Source organism: Rhinatrema bivittatum, chromosome 1, assembly GCF_901001135.1.
Source record: "Rhinatrema bivittatum chromosome 1, aRhiBiv1.1, whole genome shotgun sequence".
Taxonomy (NCBI): domain Eukaryota; kingdom Metazoa; phylum Chordata; class Amphibia; order Gymnophiona; family Rhinatrematidae; genus Rhinatrema; species Rhinatrema bivittatum.
The window spans coordinates 19,725,205-19,748,945 of NC_042615.1; the positions used below are offsets into that span (position 1 = coordinate 19,725,205).

The 23,741-nt window shown below is 41.3% G+C and overlaps 1 protein-coding gene across 5 annotated transcripts in view; it reads left to right on the plus strand.

Moving 5' to 3' along the window:
- LARP1B (La ribonucleoprotein domain family member 1B) overlaps positions 1 to 23,741 on the plus strand; it is a 579,846-nt gene that overhangs the window by 257,424 nt on the left and 298,681 nt on the right. For all 5 annotated transcript variants that reach the window (XM_029591442.1, XM_029591526.1, XM_029591271.1 and 2 more), the window contains one exon: positions 2,608 to 2,776. In XM_029591442.1, coding sequence (XP_029447302.1) covers positions 2,608 to 2,776 — 169 coding nt within the window. The remainder of the gene's footprint in view (positions 1 to 2,607; positions 2,777 to 23,741) is intronic.

The window sequence follows — 23,741 nt, forward strand, 5'->3', positions numbered from 1 at the left end:
TCCTAATGTGGAACCTTGCATTGTGTAGCTATAATTTGGGTTACTCCACTACTTAAGTCCATTATGATCTTTGATAACCACTATCATTTGATATTAAGGTTAATACGACAAGGGGTAGTACTTAAATTTCAAGTATTTTCTCCCAGACAACTCACCAAGGAATCATTCTATGAGAGCAGAACAGTTCAAGCTTCTATAGCAAGAGCACTCAGCCCTCATCAATGGAAATGAAATAGAATCAGTTCTAGTATTTGGAATAAGCTTTTATTCCAAATATTTTCTCATCCAAAGAAACGTGGAGGTCTCAGTTTCAATTTGACCACAGGGATCTCAAGAAAGACAAATTAAAAATAAACTTGTTGGACAGTCCTATCTCAATTAAAGATCAAATATTGATTAACCATGTTAGACCTTCAGGATTCTTACACACATCATTCTCATTCACAAGGATCACAGATTTCTGCATTTCATCATAATTGGTGGATCATTACCAGTATTGAGATTTTGCCTTTGGCCTTTTTGCAGCACCCGGGGTGTTTACAAAATGCCAAGCAGTGGTTACTGTTCATCTAAGAGAGAGTAATGTATTTTCTTTTATATTGGGATGATTGGCTCATATCCAGCCATACTATCCAAAAGGCTTATTCCTCCATGATCCATACGATGAATGTTCTTCAATTCTGAGTTCATTATTGACCTCCCAAAATCCAATTTGGAGTCGACACACATGACAGATTTTATAGGAACCTGCCACAGTACCATTCAAGAGAAAGCATTTCTCCCTTGACAAAGAGCAAATGAGCTGACCAAGATAATAGTAACCCATTAACATCAGAAACAAGTTTCTGCCCATTTTTGTTTTTTCATGAAATTTCGGCCACATTACGACAATGGTCCATATTACACCTTTTGCACATTTCAATATGAAACAATTGCAAGGGCATCTGAAGTCTCAGTGGAACAAACACATCCCTTCACTTTCACATAGAGTGAGTCTGTCCGGCAATCTTGCCCAGTCTCTGGCATGATGGCTGAAGCCTAGAAGCCTGCTGAAAGTACAATTTTCCACCAACCTCTAGTTCAGGTTACAGTAACCAGATACCTCCAATCAAGGATGGGGAGCTCATCTATACAACCTTTTGTTTTCAAGGAACTTGGTGTTGATGACAAGAAAAATTACACCACATAAATCACCTAGAGTTGAGAACAATGTTCCAGGTCTTCAATCCTTGGTTGAATGGGAACTTTATCTTACTCTAAACAGACAACCAAGTAGCAGTGTTCTGTATCTACAGACTAGGGAGGAAAAGGCTCTTTCTGTCTGTCAAGAGATATGTAAAAGTATGGAAATGGGCAATTTCCCAAATCTCCCTAGAAACCAAAGCTGGATAGTAGACATGCTAAGTCAACAGCTATATCATCATGAAAGATCATTAGACCATCAGCACAAGATTGGTTTCAAATTTGGGACATACTACAGATAGATCTCTTTACCTTACCATTGAACAACATAATTCTTATCTACTGCTCCAGGAGACCAGCAAGATAACTTTTTAATTTCATGGAATCAGGGGCTCGTTTATGCATTTCTTCTGATTCTATTTATAGTTAAGATGGTTCAAATATTGAGAGAAGCGTCTACTGATTTAAATAGCTCCTTTTGGCCACATAAAAGTTGGTTTCTATGGTTTAACACTTAGCTGTTCATAAGCTTATAAAATAACAAGTATTCCCAGCCCTGATTACTCAATGCAACTGAAATCTTCTTGGTTCCAACTTTCAGCTGCTAGCTCTGTCAGCATGAATGTTGTCAACTGGTCTCTTCTGTGCACATTCCTGTTCAAGTAAGTAAGGTTTTTCCAGCAGCAAGAAAATGCTCTACTTGAAAATCTTACTTTAAATGGAAAAAAATTTGGTGTTCAGAAATAAATTGAGGACCTTGTAAGTATCCTGTTCCTTACTTCAATACCTTCTAAAATTAACTGACATGGGTTTAAAAACCAAATTGTTGGCAATCATCTTAGTGTTATAGGAGCATAATATCAGAATTTGGGAAGAATTCATATCTCCCAGTACCCTACAGTAGTCAGATTTATGAAAAGCTTAAATTATCTTAAGCCTCCATTTAGCTTGGGCGTTCCCACTTGCGTAACTGATCATTATCCTGCTTGTCCATGGAGAAAGCAAAGTTTCTTAATTGTAGCAGATGTTGTTCATGGACATTAGGACAAATAGACTGCATAGTCACACCCACCTTTCCTTAGAGTAGTTTAGCTTGCTAAAAAAAAACAAACAAACTAAGGAGACTTGTGTTGGTAGCTGAACAGAGCCACTTGTGCATGCTTGGATAGGCCTTGGTCTTTATGAGGTCTGAGAGAGCCTCTTTTTGTCTTGGAGCTGTTGGATGACATCACACACTTGTGTGGCTGATTTGTCATGCTGTCTACAGAGAATACCTGTCATAGGTAAGCAACTTTGATTTGTCTTCTACATATTGATTGTGGGTATTAAGAGAACTAGATCTGTGATATTTGTAAATCAGATGTACCCAAAGATAGTGATATGTCTGTTTTATTCTCTTCTCCCCCTTATTCCACATTTGTGAAGTGCACTACGACTACTTGTATGGTTACGAAGAACAGTATGGAGAAAGGACCGATCAAACGTATCCAGCAGAAGTGAATGCCAATATGATGTATTATTATGACGATGGGACGGGTGTACAGATGTATACAGTGGATGAGACCCTGCTGAAAGAATACATCAAACGACAAATGTAAGTAGGCAGTGTGTAACTTGCTGATGGAGGTACTCCTTTAGCTGCCTGTTTTGGTGTGAGTGTTATATTACACATTTGGGCATAGTGACAGAGAATGGTTGTATTGCCTTTTCCTTGCATAATATGAGGTTGTACGTGACATGTTGAGAGGCATATTAGCCATACTAGGGATTGTGACTGTATACCACCAGGTGCCTATAAATAACTCTTAATTCGAGCTTCAATAGAAAAGAAAGTGATATATTGAAACACACATTATGACATGCTGCTGCTTGAAAGGGAGAACGGAGGCTTGTCTTGGCATATTAAGGGCCTTAACCTTCTTTACTGGCTTTTTGTTTTTGAAGACTTGGAGAGTCAGCGGAACCCTGGTAATGTGAATGTTACCAAGCTACAGTTTGTGCATGAATTTCTTGTGTTTCTTGAATAATTTACTGGAGAGTAGCCAAGACCATGGTTGTCCTCCCATCTGTTAGTTGGACACAGACCAAAACTGAAGCAGAGGAAGTCTCTTGGTGGAAGCTAAAAGTGTCTGTAGAGAACCTGTGAACCATAGTATTTTATAGAAATTCACTAGTAGAGTGCACTGGCAGAATCTTAAATAGTTACCATAGCAGTAATTACTGCAAAAAAAAGAAAAAAAGCATAGCTTCGAAGAGGTAGCATAAAGGAGTCACCATGGGTAGTGGTTTGCTTGCCATCCAAGCCATTGGAAGGGAGCCATTACAGTAGGGGCACTGACATCAGCAGAGTCAGAGAAACAGCTGCATTGGAGGAATAACTACTACAGCCAGTATGTTTTCAATTGTCAGTCTTGCAGCAGCATTGCTGGAGTAATATCCACAGTAGCAGCAGGCCTTCAGTAAGCCCTATAGAAGGTATATTGGAGGGTCCAGAGCAGTAGTGTCAGGGCACCTCTTCAAGCAAGCCCCAACAGCACCAGTACAGGGAGAACCACTGCAATAGTGGCAAACCTTCATATCAATCTGCAATACAACAGGAATGGAAGACTCAGGCCAATGTGGCTTGTAATAATAAACTACCACAACAGAAGAGGATTAGGCAATGTTTCTCTTTCCATTCTGGGACTGCTAAGCTGTAAATCTTTTATTACTTTGGCCTAATCTGAAGTTTATGAAATGTCTGAGACAGGTATTGGGGATATAGATGAGAAACCCAGAAAAGAGCAGTGGTAAATAGGCAAATATTTAAATCCATACAAAAATACATTTTATCACATATTTAATCAATTTAATAGCAGAATTCAAATACAAATTCATTGCAGCACATAATAAATTATGAACAGAAAATACAAGAGGAAAATTCTCCATAAAAAAAACTGCATCCATTCGCTGCTGTCAAGAGGGAATGTAAACAGGTCCAATAAATTAATGAATATAAAGTTCAAATAATCCACAAAATTCTTAAATGGTTATGAAGAGAAAAGGTCCTAAGAGAATGTTTCAGAATTTCCAAATGTTCAAATAATGCTCCCAAATATTTTTCAAGCGGTCCAAAGACAAATGCTGGTAAATATAGATAACTATTTATTAGACTCAGCAAACATTTCCTAACAGCTTTTGCAAATTCAAACAATAGTTGCAACATGGACCATGTTTCACTGAATCAACAGCTTCAACAAGGGAATTATAATCCAAAGAATTTTTTCACAAAAATTAGAAAAGAAACCCCAAACATAAATGAAAAAAAGAACTTAAACATCCTAAAGTAAATAATAAAAAAAAAAAAAAAGAAAAGAAACAAACTCACTTAGATAACAAAATGCCGAGGCTTGCAAAAGACCGTTTGTAGTTTAAAGCCCAGGAGATCATATGATATGCCCATTGACCCAACATTGGATTTCTAGTGAGCAGTTGTGGTTCTTTGCTTTGCAGCAATCTGAAGTCTATTTATGTAGCAGTAGTAATAAATCCCACCTGCTGCATGCCAAGCAAAAATGGATTTACTATTGCTCCTAATGGGGTAGATTTTCAAATAGCGCAAATTGGCCTACTTTTGCTGGCGCATCAGGCGCAAGCAAAAGTAAGCTGGATTTTAGTAAATACGCGCGGAGCCGCGCGTATCTACCAAAAACCTGGATCGACACGCGCAAGGCTATTGATTTTGTATAGCTGGCGCGCGCCAAGCCGCGCAGCCTACCCTCGTTCCCTCCGAGGCCGCTCCGAAATCGGAGCGGCCTTGGAGGGAACTTCCTTTTGCCCTCCCCTCACCTTCCCCTCCCTTCCCCTACCTAACCCATCCACCCGGCCCTGTCTAAGCCCCCCCCTTACCTTTGTCGGGGGATTTACGCCTCCCAGAGGGAGGCGTAAATCCCCGCACGCCAGCAGGTACGGAGGGCGCGGCCACGCCCCCGGACCGCCCCGGGCCGTAGCCACGCCCCCGTACCCGCCCCCAAAACGCTGCCGACACGCCCCCTAAACGCCGCGACGACCGGGCCCGCCCCCGACACGCCCCCCTCAGAGAACCCCGGGACTTACGCGAGTCCCAGGGCTCTGCGCGCGCCGGTAGGCCTATGTAAAATAGGCTCACCGGCGCGCAGGGCCCTGCTCGCCTAAATCCGCCCGGATTTGGGCGGATTTAGGCGAGCAGGGCTCTGAAAATCCGCCCCAATGGATTTAATTCCAGGATTGAATGGGGATTTTCTTGTAAAGATTTCTATGCATCCTGGGGCGGTTCTTTAATTTGTATGATGGCTATGGGTCCCCCAGGACAAGTTTGGGAACCACTGCTCTAGATTTTCCATGTTGGAAATTTTCTCCTCATAACGCTTGAGCATTGATTATTTGAACTTTACATTCTTTACTTTTTCCATGGACAAGCAGACAAGTGGAGTGATGTTATCTAATGATGCTGTTGCAGAAAAAAATAGCTTTCTCTAGCTCTGGAAGTTCTAGAAGTCTTCAGAGCATATGTGGTAGTTCCTGCGCTGATGCTGTTTCACGAGCCTCTCTCAGTTTTTTTTCGCTGAAACTTTTCAGTCAAGGAAATTTTCAGCTTGCTCCTTTTTTGTGCTGTCATGATTTTTCATATACATTTTTCTTTTCAAATTCTTTACTTTTGTTTTTCAAGCTATGTTTAAAAAACAGCTTTTCTTAGAAAAAATGTTAATCTTCAAAATGTTAATCTTCAAAGATGGGTAAGACACCTTTTAAACAATGTAAAAAATGTAACAATATGGGGAATTAAGATTTGCATAATATACGTCTCTTATGTCTGAGCCCATCTCCTGATCTTGTAGGAAAATGTCTCAAAAGACTTTAAAATACTAAAACATGAAACTGCAATTGCAATTTTCTTCTCTCTGACAGACTTATAACGAACTCAGTTGGTTATAAGTGGGCTATAAATGTTTTTAAAGAAAAAGTACTTGACCATGGACAAAGCCAATATATAGCAGTATCTTGTGCCAAGACATTCTCCTATTATGATTTCAGACTGCTCATTCAAGCTACTCAGAAGACTCTTGATTTAATATACTTATAGAATGAAGACATAAATATTCCTTTAGACCCTTCACTAGAACCACATAGAGATTCCACCCTTACGGAAAATGTCATACCCTGCCTTTTTTTCAAAAATTGGCAGACGATATGCCATTCAAGTTGTAGGATGTGGATGACAAGACTGAGGACTTTTAGGACGTTTTAAAATTTGTTTAACTTCCAAAGCAAATAAGAGCAGTACCGGTACATAAAACATTACACAAGATCTTCAGTTAAAGATAAAATATCATTGTCAGTATTTCCTGTTGCAAAACACATAAATGTTAAATGACTTGGCCATGAAAGTCTACAACTACTGCACAATTCCATAGTAGTGGAATTAGTGCTGAGAAAAGCATAGAAGTCAAAGGCTTTTATGACTGTCCCACCAGCAAAATATCAAAAGTTAATGGATGTTATTCAATCAAGTATAGCAGCTCATCAGCTTCAGATGATGCAGTATTTATAATGCACATTATAAAAATCAAAGCAAATTTCCATTTATTTTACAAAAAAAAATCTGGCTAGAATGGCTCCCTATCTAACGGAGGTGGAACAATATACTAAACATTTACCAAGATCAGTTTGATGCATATGATACTTCTAGATCAGCAATAATAGTTATAGCTATAGCCACTAGAGATGTGAATCGTGTGCCAGATCGTCTTAACGATCAGGTTTGGCGGGGGGGGGGGGGGGGGGGGGGAAATCTGATCGTTAAGATATGTGAATTGGAATCGTTTCCGATTCCAATTCACATCGCTAATTTTTTTTTTTAGGGAGGCCCGCGCCGCTAAAAAAAAAACCCTACCCGACCCTTTAAACCAACCTCCCTTAGCCTCCCCCACCCTCCCGACCCCCCCAAAACCTTTTAACATTACCTGGTGGTCCAGGGGGGCCTCGGGGGAGGATTTCCTGTTCCCAGGCATCAGCTGCGCTAAAATAAAATGGCGCCGATGCCCCTTTGCCCTTACCATGTGACAGGGTATCCGTGCCATTGGCCGGCCCCTGTCACATGGTAGGAGCACAGGATGGCCGGCGCCATCTTTACTCATCAGCCCCTATTATATGTATAATAGGGGCTGGAAGCAGGTGTAACTTTGCGCATGCCAGGCCGGCTGCCGCACTCCATGTTCCGATCTGGGGGCTGGTCCAGGGGCCGCTGTCATGCCCCCGGAACGCCCCCAGGCCGGAAACACATCCCCGAAGCACCGCATCACTCCCGACACGCCCCTGAAACGCCGTGTCACTCTCAGCACGCCCCCGACACCACCCCTCCATGCAAGCCCCGGGGCTTGCGCGCGCCACTGAGCCTATGCAAATAGGCTCAGCGCGCAGGGGGGTTTGCGGTAGGTTTTCGGGGGCTACGCGCGTATCTTACACGCGGACCCCTTTGAAAATCTACCCCTAACTGCACTAACCACATCCTCTGGCAAACAATTCCAGAGCTTTATTGTGCGTTGAGTGAAAAATAATTTTCTCCGATTAGTCTTAAATGTGCTACTTGCTAACTTCATGGAATGCCCCCTAGTCCTTCTATTATCTGAAAGCGTAAATAACCGATTCACATCTACTCGTTCAAGACCTCTCATAATCTTAAAGACCTCTATCATATCCCCCCTCAGCCGTCTCTTCTTCAAGCTGAACAGCCCTAACCTCTTCAGCCTTTCCTCATAGGGGAGCTGTTCCATCCCCTTTATCATTTTGTTTGCCCTTCTCTGTACCTTCTCCATCGTAACTATATCTTTTTTGAGATGCGGCGACCAGAATTGTACACAGTATTCCAGGTGCGGTCTCACCATGGAGCGATATAGAGGCATTATGACATTTTCTATTTTATTAACCATTCCCTTCCTAATAATTCCTAACATTCTGTTTGCTTTTTTGACTTCTGCAGCACTCTGAGCTGACGATTTTAAAGTACTATCCACTATGATGCCTAGATCTTTTTCTTGGGTGGTAGCTCCTAATATGGAACCTAACATCGTGTAACTACAGCAAGGGTTATTTTTCCCTATATGCAACACCTTGCACTTGTCCACATTAAATTTCATCTGCCATTCAGATGCGCAATCTTCCAGTCTTGCAAGGTCCTCCTGTAATGTATCACAATCCGCTTGTGATTTAACTACTCTGAATAATGTTGTATCGTCCGCAAATTTGATACCTCATTCATCGTATTCCTATCCACATCATTTATATATATATATTGAAAAGCACCGATCCAAGTACAGATTCCTGAGGCATTCCACTGTTTACCCTTTTCCACTGAGAAAATTGACCATTTAATCCTACTCTCTGTTTCCTGTCTTTTAACCAGTTTGTAATCCACGAAAGGACATCACCTCCTATCCCATGACATTTTAGTTTTCTTAGAAGCCTCTCATGAGGGACTTTGTCAAATGCCTTCTGAAAATTCAAAATCCAAATACACTATATCTACCGGTTCACCTTTATCCACATGTTTATTAACTCCTTCAAAAAACTGAAGCAGATTTGTGAGGCAAGACTTCCCTTGGGTAAATTCATGTTGACTGTGTTCCATTAAACCATGTCTTTCTATATGCTCTACGATTTTGATCTTGAGAAGAGTTTCCACTATTTTTCCCAGCACTGAAGTCAGGCTCACTGGTCTATAGTTACCCGGATTGCCCCTGGAGGCTTTTTTAAATATTGGGGTTACATTGGCCACCCTCCAGTCTTCAGGTACAATGGATGAACCACAGTCCACAAAAAAGGATACTTTGTAATTGTTTCACAGGAATGTTGTGTAGAGTCCCGTCCATATGTTTATCACTTCATATAGGTTCCACTACTATTTGTGTCCTACAAAGGCCTCTGTTTCGCCATATAGGCTTCTTCAGGGGAAATTATGGTTCATAACTATTCTTGCGTTGATACTATGGACTGTATTTAGTGAAGAGAACTCGATCTTATTGTTTGATTCTACTTTATATGTCTGTTTGCCAATTCAGTGTCTCAAGACTTCAACTGTTAATAAGCAACTTGCTAAATACAGCATAATCATATGTGAACTTCCAGTGACTTCTCAGTGTGTTGGAAACCTTCCCTTATCTTGTTAGCAGATTTCAGTGCCTCCTTGCAGTTAAAAATGAAGAGTGTGAGGGTAACCTGTACAGAGTGGCAGTCACAGCCCTAAACACTATGCTGGGCAGATTGGATGGACATTTAGGTCTTTATCTACAGTCATTTACTATGTAAAAGAGGAACCTGTCCTGCTTTGGCGCCATATTTGAAAGTGTTGGGTTGAGACAGTGTTTGTCGGGTATTGAAGAATATTGGCCGTTCTGATTAACTATTCTTGAGAAATTTCCCCTGATGAAGATTGTTCTCTGCAATCGAAACATGAATTATGTTGGGAGCACTTAATCTAGACTTCATGTTGAACTGGCTAAGTATTCCTCTTTCCAACATTTGTTGTTACAAGTTTTTAATGTGGTGAGAAGCATTATGAGCTTTGTTCTATATTAATAGATATACCTTTTTCTGGGTGATTTGAAAAACTTTTTGGACAAAAAGATTAGATATTTAAATAAAGTTACTAACTGGGATGAACAAATGGACAATAAATGATTGAATTTTCATATTTTGCTTTGTAAGCTGATTGAAGCTTGCGGCCCATTGCGAGGCGAGAGGCTGCAGATTGAAACTCCAAAGCAAATATTTTATGATATTGTCATTTGTCATTATTTGGGTTTGATGGTATCTACTGGACTTTGATCCTTTTCCCTCTCTCTGTTCTATTTTTGAATCATAATAGAGAGAGGTTTTGCCTTTGTGGTTGTTTGATATGCATTTATAATGTCATTATATTATTTGTGCCAACCTCAGTCCAATATCTCAATCTTTCTGTGACGCTGATTATATGACAATGTTATTGTTCATGAAAAGTGACCATCATACTAGGCATCAACAATGTAACTTTTGTACTGTAGACTTTGCCTTATATATAATCATCAGTCACTGGTAACGCATAGTGATATATCCACATCAAATTTTTTTTAGCTTTTTTATATGCAAAAATATTTTTTAAAAAGTTCGTTTATGGATCACTTAACTTAATGGCTCAGTGGTTCCCATACCACTAGTATCATTCTGGATGGTCGATCTTCTCTACACCTACGGAAAGGTGTAGAGAAGATCGACCATCCAGAATGATACTAGTGGTACCCAATGAAGTCCAGGTGGGGGACGGGACCAGCTAGGACCTTCCGTGAGGTGAATGGACTCTGCACAGCCTAGATTGCAAATGGGCCTTAGCCTTCTACCTGCAGTGAACAGCAGGCCACAGACAATCCACGCAGCTCTTTATTTCTTTCGACAAAAATAGATTGGGAGTTGCTGTATCCAAGCAGACTTTGTCCAGCTGGTTAGCGGACTGCATCTCTTTCTGCTATACGCAGGCAGGTCTACAGCTAGGATGCCATGTCAAGGGGCATTCCATTTGAGCCATGGTAGCCTCTGTGGCCCATTTACGAGCGGGTCCCTGTGGTGAAAATTTGGAAAACTGTGATATGGCGTTCCCTTCACACCTTTGCTTCCCACTACTGCCTGGACAGGGAAGGTCATCATGACAGCCATTTCGTTCAGTTGGTTCTGCAAAACATTTTCAGTAATTAAATCCAATTCTTCCTTCCTCAGGCCCCTTGTTTGGGTTAGACTGACTCCCTCTATTGCCACCAGCACTAAGATGTGCCCGTTGGCAACTAGTTAAATGCTGTGTGGCCCATCTATATATATGAGCAGCCTGTAGCTAGCTATTCATCCACATGTGAGGACTACCATCCTGCTTGTCCTAGGAGGAAAGCAGAGTTGCTTACCTGTAACAGGTGTTTCTCCTAGGACAGCAGAATGTTAATCCTCATGAAACCCACCTGCCACCCCACGGAGTTGGGTTTCTCCTGTGCTTATTGTAGTTTTGTGCGTAATTCTATATTACAAGACTGAAGAGGAACCCCTCGTGGATAGTGGCATGCTGGGCGTGCTTAGTCATAGTTTAGAAACTTTGACAGAAAGTTTCCGTGCCGGGCTCCATCGATGATGTCACCCACATATGAGGCCTAACATCCTGCTGTCCTGGGAGAACACCTGTTACAGGTAAGCAACTCTTCCTTCATGCCCACCATTTAGCAGCCATTTTTGTTGCCTTTTCCTTATTTGAAGACAGTTCTTAAATTAGAGAGTCCAATTTTGTATGGCTCTGTTGAACCTGTTTGTCATCACTGAAAATGAAATTGCTTATTTGTGACAAGTAATTTCTAGTAATCACTTAAGTTTCATAATAAAACTATTTTTAACATGAGAGCCAAGATCAGGAGGAGTTGGGATTTTTGCATTGAAAAGCAATCTTGGAGGTGGGTCTTTAAGCAGGACTCGAATATGGCCAGAGATGGAGCACATCACAATTCAAAGGCCATTCCAGGCACAAGGTGCCACAAGACAGAAAGCATGGCACCTGGAATTAGCGGTGGAGAAGGGCACAGATAGGAGCAGCTTGTATAATGGAAGTCCTGAGTTGGGATATGGGGAAGAGAAGAGGCATCAAGGAGCTGCAAGTGTGTGAATGCATGTGTAGGTAATAGTAGTAGATTGAACTGAATATGACAGTATATAGGGAGCCAGGGTAGAGCTGTGAGAAGAGTAGTAACATGGTCACAATGATGCTCGAGGAAGATAAATTGTGCAGCTGAATTTTAGATAAACTGTAATATAGAAAGATAGTTCAGCGGTAGACCTTTGAACAGGAGTTTGCAGTAGTTCAAGCAGGAGTTGCTGAGAGTGTATAAGGCAGTATTTCCCTATTTGAGATCATGACCCATAATATGGATAGAGAATCAATGGGTCACAAGAAACAGGATTTCTCCCTCCCTCACCGTGGATGTCCACTTGAACCTGCAAGTAGCAGCGACAATAGTGTGGTGCCTGTGAATCTCTGTACATTCATAAGCTCTACCTCTCCTCTCTTCATGGGCTTTTGTTATAATGGAATCCTGTGCAGAGGGCCTGTGAGTGCACAATGACTCATTGTCATTGCATTGACTGCTGCTGCTCTGCCAACACAGCTTGTTTCCTGTCTTGGGTAAGTGAAAAGGAGAGGTTTTGTGGAGGTCTTCTATTTTGTTTTGGTCATCATCTGAGGTTGTGTGTTTATTCAAGTGTTAAAGTGGGGTCATACTGGATAAAAGGTTAGGAAGCACTGGGATATGAATTTTAATAGTGTTCAGAAAAGAAATGGCAGATTTTGGAGATAACAGATATGCCATACTAGGTCAGACCAAGGGTCCATCAAGCCCAGCATTGTGTTTCAACAGTGGGCAATCCAAGTTACAAGTACCTGTCAAGTACCCAAACATTAAATAGATCTCAAGCTAATATTGCTTATTAATTAATATCAATTTATGGATTTTTCCTCTAGGAACTTATCCAAACCTTTTTTAAACCCAGTTACACTAACCGCTGTATCCACATCTCTGGCACTGATTCCAAAACTTAACTATGCGTTGAGTGAGAGAGAATTTTTCTTTGATTGTTTTAAATGAGCTACTTTGCCAACTTCATAGAGTGCCCCCTAGTCCTGTTATCTGAGATTAAATAACAGATTTACATTCGCCTGTTCAAGTCCTTCCATGATTTTGTAGACCTCTATCAATCCCCACCTCAGTCGTCTCGTCTACAAACTGAACAGTTCTAACATCTTTAGCCGTTCTTCATAGGAGAGCCGTTCCATGCTCCTTATTTTGGTTTCCCTTCTTCACTGCACTTTCTCCAGTGCAACTATATCTTTTTGAGATGTGGCGACCAGATTGCACACAATATTTAAGCTGCAGACTCACCAGGGAGCGTAGAGAGACATTGACATCCACAGTTTTATTTGCCATTCCCTTCCTAATAATTCCCTAACATTCTGCTTGCTTTTTGACCTCCACAGCCCACTAGTATTTCATTGTATTATCCACTCTGACACCTAGATCTCTTTCCTGGGTGGTAACTCCTAAGATATATCCTAACATTAAGAAAGGTGGAAAGAAGGCAAAAAAATTACCGGCATGGTTAAAAGGGGAGGTGAAAGAAGCTATTTAGCCAAAAGATCTTCATTCAAAAATTGGAAGAAGGATCCAACAGAAGAAAATAGGATAATGCATAAACGTTGACAAGTTAAATGTAAGACTTGATAAGACAGGCTAAGAGAGAATTTGAAAAGAAGTTGTCCATAGAGGCAAAAACTAACAGTAAAAACTTTTTAAAATATATCCGAAGCAGAAAGCCTGTGAGGGAGTCCGTTGGACCGTTAGATGATCGAGGGGTTAAAGGGGCACTTAGAGAAGGTAAGGCCATCGCGGAAAGATTAAATGATTTCTTGCTTTGGTGTTTACTAAAAGAGGATGTTGGGGAGGTACCCGTGGAGAAGGTTTTCATGGGTAATGATTCAGATGGACTGAACCAAATCACGGTGAACCTAGAAGATGTGGGTAGACCTGATTGACAAACTGAAGAGTAGTAAATCTTCTGGACCGGATTGGTATACACCCCAGAGTTCTGAAGGAAACTAAAAATGAAATTTCAGACCTATTAGTAAAAATGTGTAACCTATCATTAAAATCATCCATTGTACCTGAAGACTGGAGGGTGGCTAATGTAACCCCAATATTTAAAAAGGGCTCCAGGGGCGATCCGGGAAACTACAGACCGGTTAGCCTGACTTCAGTGCCAGGAAAAATAGTGGAAAGTGTTCTAAACATCAAAATCATGCATACCTCTGGGTGAGCATGAAAGGTTTTGCTCTCGGCTCATTAAGAAGCATATGTAACTTAAACACTAGACCCTGTATAGTATTAGCTTGGGCATCGAACTTTTGAGCATGGGATCTATTCCCTCTGTGTGTTTAACCTCTGAGAATCTATGAAGTGTTTGACCTGGGCATATGCCAAAAAATCCAGAGATCCAAGGTGGTATGCCTGCACAAGTGCATCCATCGTTATTAAACTACCTTGCCTGACCAGATGCCCAATGGTAATAACCCCAGCTGCTTTCCATTTGTTAAAAAGTTTTGTCTGGAATCCTGCTGGAAAGTGTACATTATGTGAAAAGAGAAGTCTGATAAAAGTAGACATTAATGCCAACCAGTTTATCTTACATGTGCTCAGACTCTCAAGGTGGTGTGGAAAGCAAAAGGGTAAGCACTTTAACGGGCACCAGGAAGATCAAGGTTGCCGTGATAGAGCAATTAGAGGCATCACTCCCATCAAAGTCCCTGTCTATGGCTTCATTAAGGGTACATAATTGAGGCAAACAGCTCTGAAGTCTGGGCATCAAGATGCACTCCCAAATACTTAAGAGAAATTTTGGCCCACCTAAATGGGAATTGCTGTTTTGTGAGAGACACATCTGTATCTGCTAGATTAATATTCAGAAGTTCAGATTTATCAAGGTTTACCTTAAATCCAGAAAACCTCCTGAACAATTCTAGTTTGTTTTCAACATTCTTCAAGAATGAGCAGGGTTCAGTGAGAGTAAACATAATATTGTCAGCAAATAAAGATTACTTAAAATGTGAATCACCCAGACTAACCCCCTTTATCTGAGGAGACATTCAGATTCTAGAGAAAAAGGGTTCCAGAAACAATGCGACTAACAATGGAGAAAGAGGGCATCCCTGTTGGTACCTCTACCAATATCAAAACTATTCCTATTCCCTCCGTTTATTTTTGCTCTAACCTTAGGAAGCTTATATAATTTCATTAACCATTGAAGAAATAAAGGGCCAAAGTTCATTTGCTGTAAGGTTTTAAATAGAAATTACCAATGGACCATGTCAAATGCTTTCTCAGCACCAACAGAAGGGATGTTTTCCTGGTCAACCCACCACATGAGTTCTCTGATTTTAGGAATGTTATCTGCAGCCATATGCTGCAGAATAAAGCCCACTTGGTCAGAGTGAAGAAGTGCTGGCAGGAAATTATCCAACCTCTGAGCTAAAACCATAGCCAATATTGTAAAATGCAGATTGATCAATGTGATAGGTCTATAAGACCTATAAGATCCCTGCCTGGTTTGGCTGTAACTGAAATCCTAGCAATATTAGAGTGTTGAGGAAAAGAACCACCTCACATATAAAATTAAACATGTCGGAAGTCACTTGATGTGGTGATCTGGGGAAGACGTGTCTCTCCCGGCTCCAGGTGTCTGTCCCCGTATCTGTGTTTTATTTGAAATCATTTTTATTTAGTTTTGAGGCATAGAATAGAAAACATCAAGGTAACGTATGGTACATAATTGGTTCTGTTACATACCATAACCATACGTATCGGTGTTTTAAACGGGCATCCACTCTTCTTTACATAACTTCACGCTCATGCTGAGTATTGCTTATGAACATCGACCACTATATGAGTAATTCGCCTGCCACGATGCCTGCCAAGTTGGCGAAAACGGACAAAGATAAACTGAAGGCCAGCGAGGACAAAATGGCGGCTGGCACAGACAAAGGATCGCTGGGCCTAGCAGATGAAACCGTGATTGCGGCCTTAACGACGGCAGTGACTGCAGTGCTATCAAATAAATTAGATAAAATATCAGAGCAGATTTTGGAATTGAAGTCCGCATTCGCTGAATTGCTTCCCCGAATAGATGCACTCAAGCTTCGCGTCTCGGCAACAGAAGACGAGGCCCTGTCAGTGGAATGCAGGATTCTCAAATTGGAGCAGCACATTCAAATGCAGGATGACAAGATAGACGAGCTGGTGAACAGATCTCGCCGCAACAATCTCTGTTTTGTAGGCTTGCCGGAATCTATCCCAGACTGTCGACCTGGCCGACCAGCTTTCTCAATGGCTTCCTGAAGTGCTAGGAATCCCAAATCCAACTTGTTCTCTAAAATTGAAAGGGACAACCGCCTCGGAATGTTCGCGCCATACCAACCAAAGAGCACAGATTGTGATTGCCCGAATACTGGATTTTGCAGATCGACAAAGAATCTGGCAAACTTCACGCAAAATTTCATCCTTAACATACAAAGACCAGCTGGTAAGAATTTTCCAAGACTTTTCAACGCGGGTGGTCGGCTAAGCTTAAGGAATTTGGCCGTTGTGCACTCAATTGGCAGTGAAACAAGTACGCTTTGCACTTCAATACCCAGCTAAATTACGCATTTGGCACAATGGCCAAAACCAGGCATTTGAATCATTGCCTGAAGCCCAAAAATACATGCAGGATGTAATGAATGTTTCAGATGCTGAGAGCAGACAGGATCAATATCGGCATGCCCCAGCTGAACACTGTCTTTTCTTCTGCTGAACTTGAATTCCTGTTATATCACTACCAGAACTATGTAACTTTGTGATGTTCGGCGGCCATGATCCCGGGGGAGGCCTTGTGGCTCACATGCTACCTTCGGACATCTTTTGGCTTTGGGGCATCATATTTCTTCTCATTACTATCTTCTATAATGTACTGCTCCCCAGCAGTTATGGCACGTTGCACTGTGGCGCCAGTTGGCTGCGCTTTGATAATGGGATATGATGGATCTCATCCTATTTGCAATTTTTTATGGTTTCACTTACTGGACGGGCACCTGACCACACCCTTATGACTCCGGCGCTTGACACGGAGAGCTCTTTCAGTGTTGAGATGGGGTTGAATATGGGACTTGATTTTGGACTGTGGGAAGGGATGGGGGGGTGGGGGGGGATGCACCTAAAGCTTGGACTGGGAACTTTGTGTGTGAGAGGTAGGCTGGTTTTGATGTTGTCTTTGCTTGAGTTTAATGTGTGGCTATAAAATCGGCATCTCAGTGCTCATTTGCATTGTTTTGGTGGGGAAAAATATACCTGGCATGGGCTAACTCCAGTTGGGCAGGCTTGGGAGTCCCTGGATTAATTCAACCGCTCTGGAATTTGGTCAACAGTTGCACCTGGGGCATATGATTGGCTATCTCTGGTTCAATGGGACCTAAAGTCAAATACATGACTTAGAATGTTGCAGGTCTGGGCTCCCCCATAAAAAGAGAAAAAGTTCTGGCACATTGTCACAAGTCTAGAGGAGAAATTGTGTTTTTTACAAGAAATGCACATGCTAGACAGGGAGCACATTAAGTTAAAAAAAAAAAAAGAGGGTATAATCAAGTATACTTTTCCTCTGGCACACACAGACGCAATGGGTGTAGCTATCTTAATACATAATCTATCTCTTTTCAGTTAGATTCTCATGGACCGATGAAGAGGGAGGAGCGTACTCCTTAAGAGTTGCCTGTTTGGTAAGCCTGTACTCCTTGCGTCTGTATATGGCCCCAGCAAATATAATCATAATTTTTTTTACTAGTTTGGTCACCTGTATATCGGATTTTGGACCCCTTCCAGCTTTGATAGCAGGGGATTTTAACTGTACAATGGATCCCACCTTAGGTGTTTCCAACAGCCCTCCACAGGTACTAGGACCTGGGAAGGGACTCACCTTTCTATGCAAAACACTACAACTGCTTGATGTTTGGGTGCTACACTCAGCAGAAAAAGACTACACCCACTATGCTAGGGCCCACCCGGCCAAGTCAAGAATTGATAATATCTTTATATCAGAATCTATGTTCCCCACAGTGGACCGAGCAGATATAGGGTATTTGGTGATTTCAGATCATTGCCCAGTTTTTTGTATCACAGGATCGGCGAATGTATGTATTGCCTTCTTTATTTCAGTGGCGTATGCCTGAATGGTTGGCTATGGACCTGGATTTCGGGGAAAATCTTGAACAGAGGTGGAAACAGTATGACTAATTCAATGTGCAACATAAGGGCAACCCGGTCCTGTACTGGGAAGTGGCAAAAGCTGTAATAAGAGGTGATATTATCAAATATACGATACAATAGAAGAGACAACAGAACCACTCGATTTTGACCTTAGAGAAAAAATTGGTCTATTATAAAGCTCAATGGAATCGCAATAATACTGATGTTTGGAAAGACAGATTTCGGCAAACGCAGGCAGTATTGAACGATCTCCTGCATAGGAAAGCCATGGGAAGTATATTTTCTTTTAAGCATAGATTATTTCTCCATGGTAACAAGCCGGGGCAGCTTTTGGTTCGGCTGACCCGAGCTCAACACTCCTCTAAATTTATCAGTCATATCAGGAGACCGTTTGACTGCTGTTTCCACCTCTGATATAGGGCACATTTTCAATAAATTTTACGAAACTTTGTATGCTTCAGATACCCCAAATGAGTTCAATCAGCAAAGCTTTCTTGCCGATTTGAAGCTCCCAAAACTCACTGACCAACAGTTGGAAGGCCTAAATAGGCCAATTCTGTCCCAGGAAGTTATGAAGGACATATTAGATCTTAAGCTTCATAAATCGCTGGGTCCCGATGGCATAACTTCCTTATTTTATAAAACCTTGCGGGAACAAGTGACACCTTCTCTGGCTTCATTGTTTAACCATATGATAACTCAGGCTCGAATCCCCAAGACTATGAAAGTAGCAGCTATTACCATTTTGCCTAAGCCTGGGAGGGATCCTGCAGATCCAGGGTCATATAGACGGATCTCCCTCCTCAATCAGGATGTGAAGATCTATGCTAAAATACTGGCAAATCAGTTAAAGTACATCCTACCAGATTTAATATCCCTAGAGCAAACTGGATGCGTGTACAGTTGGCGATCAGTCTCTAATTTTATTTTATTTATTTATTTATTTATTTAGCATTTTCTTATACCGACCTTCATGGTTAAATACCATATCAGATCGGTTTACATCGAACAGGGAAACTGTAACAGAAAACAACTATTTTTTTTTATATAAACAGAAGAATCAAAGTTACATTCAACAGGGATAGTAAACTTGGAAGCTTAAGCAGCTGGAAAGAAAGGCCTAAGAGGGCAGTGGATTAAGAACTTAATACCATCGCGGTAACATGGCTAGTGCTTATTAAGTAGTTAGATGAAAGTACTAGAGCTTGTAAGATGCCTACTCGTGGCACAAGAGAGTTGCAGGCTTCACCAGACATCCGACCCTCTGTTAGCTTTGATGCCGAAAAAGCTTTAGACAGAGTGGCATGGTCTTATCTGTTTGAAGCTATGCGAAGATTTGGTTTCACAGGTCATTTTCTCATGGCTATTCAATTGATATACCAAGACCCCAAGGCGTTTATCTGTATCAATGGAACCACATCCCCACTTTTTACCCTAGGAAGAGGTACGAGGCAGGGTTGCCCCCTATCCCCTCTCCTTTACATTCTTTCATTAGAACCCCTGATTCACAAAATAAAACAGACCACCCGGATCCTGGGTATTCTGACATGGAACAGTGAGCAAAATATGATGCTTTTTGCAGATGACATGCTAATGATTATTTCTAAGGCTCGCCACTCCCTACCAGTCTTACTTGACCTTATACATACTTTTGGTACGTTTTCGGGTTGAAGTTAACAAAATCGGAGGCCATGGATATTAATGGGCATCTGCAGACTCAATGGCCTGACTTCCCTGTACTATGGGTGGGCGACACAATCAAATACCTAGGGATCAAGATCCACAGTGATCCGCAGAAATGGTACAGTTACAATGTAACCCCATTAATAAAAACATTTCAAGAGAAGCTGTCGAGCTGGAGCTCTTTTCCTTTATCTCAGGGAGAATAGCATTGGTCCAAATGATGTTGATACCAAGTTACTGTATATTTTACAGATGACTCCCCTTTACTTGCTCTCTAAAAATATTCAGAAAATATTTTGGAAATTTTTCTGGAATTCTAAAAGAGCCTGCTTAAAAATGTTCAAGCTGACCGCGCCAAAGGGGGAGGGGGGCATGGGAGTCGCTAATCTTCGATATTATAACATAGCCTGTTTGATATCAACTCTGCGGGAGTGGCTGGGATATGGTTACTCTTCTTTTGTATTACATTTAGAAAGCAACCAAGAAGTCTAGCCTATATACCACATGCACCTCGCGACTCCCTCCCGTTTCATATAACCGGTAACATATTAGCTACATTTGTGAGGAGCTGCTAGAGATTTTTGAGACAACATCTGCATTTACCCTGGAAAATTCATACTGCTTGCCCTTATTAGGGAATCCTGATTTTCCAGCGGGTTTCCTTGGGAAAAAATACTCTGATTTAACAGCTGCGGGTACCTCTAACTTAAGACCATTTATCGATCTGTAAGCTGGGTGTGTACATTCATTTACCTACTGCTGCCAACATCTTGGTTTTACATGTATAGATTATTTGGTATATCTACAGATCCGCAGCTATATACACTTTCTTCACGCCACTAGCATGGGTGACTTGACAAGCGGACCTTTCCAACGGTTCCTGCATATGGGTACCAAGTGACCTGTAACCATTTCTTTGTCCTACAAATTTCTGCACACCACCTCACAATATGTAATATATAATTCACTGGCAGTGAGTTGGTCAGGTGATTTCACGAGGACTATCACTGCCGCTCTATTGCGAGTGTGCCACCAAATAAACCACAGAGTGGCCCTCAGTATGACATTATGGGACATGCACTTTAAAAAAATGCATAAACTTATTGTATGGCCTCATAAAGCATATCTGGCGGGTATTTCCTCATCTCATGCATGTATTAAATGTACCCAACCAAATGCCTCCTTGGTACACTGTCTATGGGAATGTACCCCTATTCAAAAATTATGGTTTCAGGTTTCCCAGGACCTTGGTATTACTGCGTCATGGACCTTGCCATGGGATGCACAGTTCTGCGTGCTGGGCATCCGAGTAAAGCAATGCTCAAGATCCAGCTCTCATCCACTACTACTACTACACAAAGGATGCTTGGTGACCCTATGGTTGATTCTGCGAGACTGGCTGTCCCCATCCTCACCAACCATACAGGAATGGAAAACCACCATGTTGGACTTACATCTGCTGGATCGGAAATCCACACCTCCTAACTCAAAGAAAAAACAGAAGCAATTTCAGGCACATTGGTCTGCATTTCTGCAATCCCTGCCTTTCAATGCAACATCTAAGATTACTTAAGACTCAATCAGTGCTAACCTATCGGTATCTCATTGATCTGGCATGGGCCTACATGATCATCATGGACTTACTGTCTGTCATTATTGGTTGCTGCGGTCTAGGTCCTGGACTTTAAATCTCGTTCTGGTCAAGGTGCTGGGGGCGGTGGGGGGGGGGGGGTTTCATATGCTCCATAGGTTTAGTGAGAATAATATGCTTAATAAGGATACTAGGCACAATCACCATTAAGAATTTTCACAGGTACTGATCTTCAGGCAATATTGAACTGTAGAGACAATTCTAATTACCACTATGCTATTGGAAAGCCAATGCCTTATGTTCTTTTCACTTGCCTTGTTAGTGTGTTAATGTGTTCCTCATTGTTATTGTTATGTGTTAAATGGTATACCTTTCACAAACCCGTGTGAGAGGAGCAGTTCATTTTGTTAGTTCTCTATATGGCAACACCATGTGCAGATATATGATATGACTACTTTGAAATGTTTATTCCACAGAAAATCAATAAAAATGATTACAAACAAAAAAAAAACCATGTCAGTCAAAGGTGCAACTAGGATATGGGAGAGTCGTCTGTAATATTCACTAAAGAAGCCATCTAACCCTGGAGAGCCAGACTTGAGCTTTATAACCTGGAGAACTTCTGGCATAGTAATAGGACTGTGTAGGTACTGCTGCTATTCATGTGTAAGCAAAGGCAAGGAAATGGCTTGGAGATAGTGGTCAATATCTATATCACTACTGGCTGTATTCTTATTAAAAAGAGAGGCATACAACTCAGTAAAACATCCCTGGATCTTAGCCGCTGTATTATATATAGTTCCCTATGTGTCCTTAATTTTGATAATGGAACTTTGGGCGATTGTGCTTTTAACTGCTGGGCTAAGTGACTACCAACTTTATTTCTTCTTTCATTGTTGGCCTGTTTGGCCATATCCAAGTGATGTGCTAACAGATCATCATCAAGCCATTGCAATTCAGATTTGGCTCCTATCAACAGTCGATAGTCTGTGGGCAAGGTGTTCTATTTTAGCTAACAATAATAACCTTTTTCTTTCCTTTGCCCTCTTACATGAGACATCCTTTGAAATAAAACCTCTCGCCAAAGCGTTAGAGCATTCCCAGACTACTCCCTGGGAAACAGAAGAGTGGTCCCCCCGAGTTTTCAAAATCATCTTTAAGTAAGTTTTCATTCAGATGCCAAAAATGCTGCCCATAATCCGTCTCAGAGAAGTAAATTTATCCATACAGGGGCATGATCAGACCAAGTAATGGGACCAATCCCCATATTGGACGTCCGAGATTGTAAAGTTTTATCTGCTAGGAAGTAATCGATATGAAAATAAGTTGTATATGGGGAAAAATAAAAGGTATAGGTAAGCGAGTTCGGAAACCTTTGCCTCTATAAATCAGCAAGATTCCAGTCTCACATAAGAGATGTCAATAGCTTCCTCATACCTTTCAATGAGGTGTACTGGTAGGGTGGGAATTATCTAAGATTGGTCGAAGAGTGAAATTAAAGTCCCCACCTAAAATTATAAATCCCTCCCTGTAAGAGTCCAAAAACTTCCTTATAGAACGAAGAAAGGACTCTTGATCCTGATTAGAAGCATAAATGGAAACCAAAGTAATAACATTCACCCCCAAACATATTTTTATTAAGCCATATCAGCCATGTGGGTCTGAGAATTGAAATACATCTTGAACCAGTTGAGAAGAGATATTAGTATACCCACACCTGAATATTTTGCTCCCTTAGCACTAGCAGTTAAAAATGTATGTGGGTATTCTTTAAATGCCAAGAAATATTTCTATCTCTTTCGGAGGTGTATCTCCTATAGAAAGGCGATAGCTACCTTCTGGGAAACTAATTCTCCGGAAATGACGTTTCTTGAGGGAGTTAAGACCATTAACATTAAGTGATAGTAACAGGCCGTCATAGTTGCATCCCAACAGAGAGGTTCCATTAAAAGCAAACATAGTCCATATGCCTATATGTAAAAAATCACCAAAGCTAATGATTTCTGAATTATCCCAAACAACTGAAAAGCAGGTTGTTAAAACAAACAAAAAACACACTTTGAAATGTCTGTATGCCAATGCCAGAAGTCTAAGAAGTAAGATGGGAGAGTTAAATTGTATAGCAGCAAATGATGAGATTGACATAATTGGCATCACAGAAACTTGGTGGAAGGAGGATAACCAATGGGACAGTGCTATATCAGGGTACAAATTATATCGCAATGATAGGGAGGATCAACTTGGCGGGGGTGTGGCACTTTATGTCCGGGAAGGTATAGAGTCCAACAGGATAAAGATCATACAAGAGACTAAATGCTCAGTAGAATCTATATGGGTAGAAATCCCATGTGTGTTGGGTAAGAGTATAGTGATAGGACTATACTATCGTCCACCTGGACAAAATGATCAGACAGATTATGAAATGC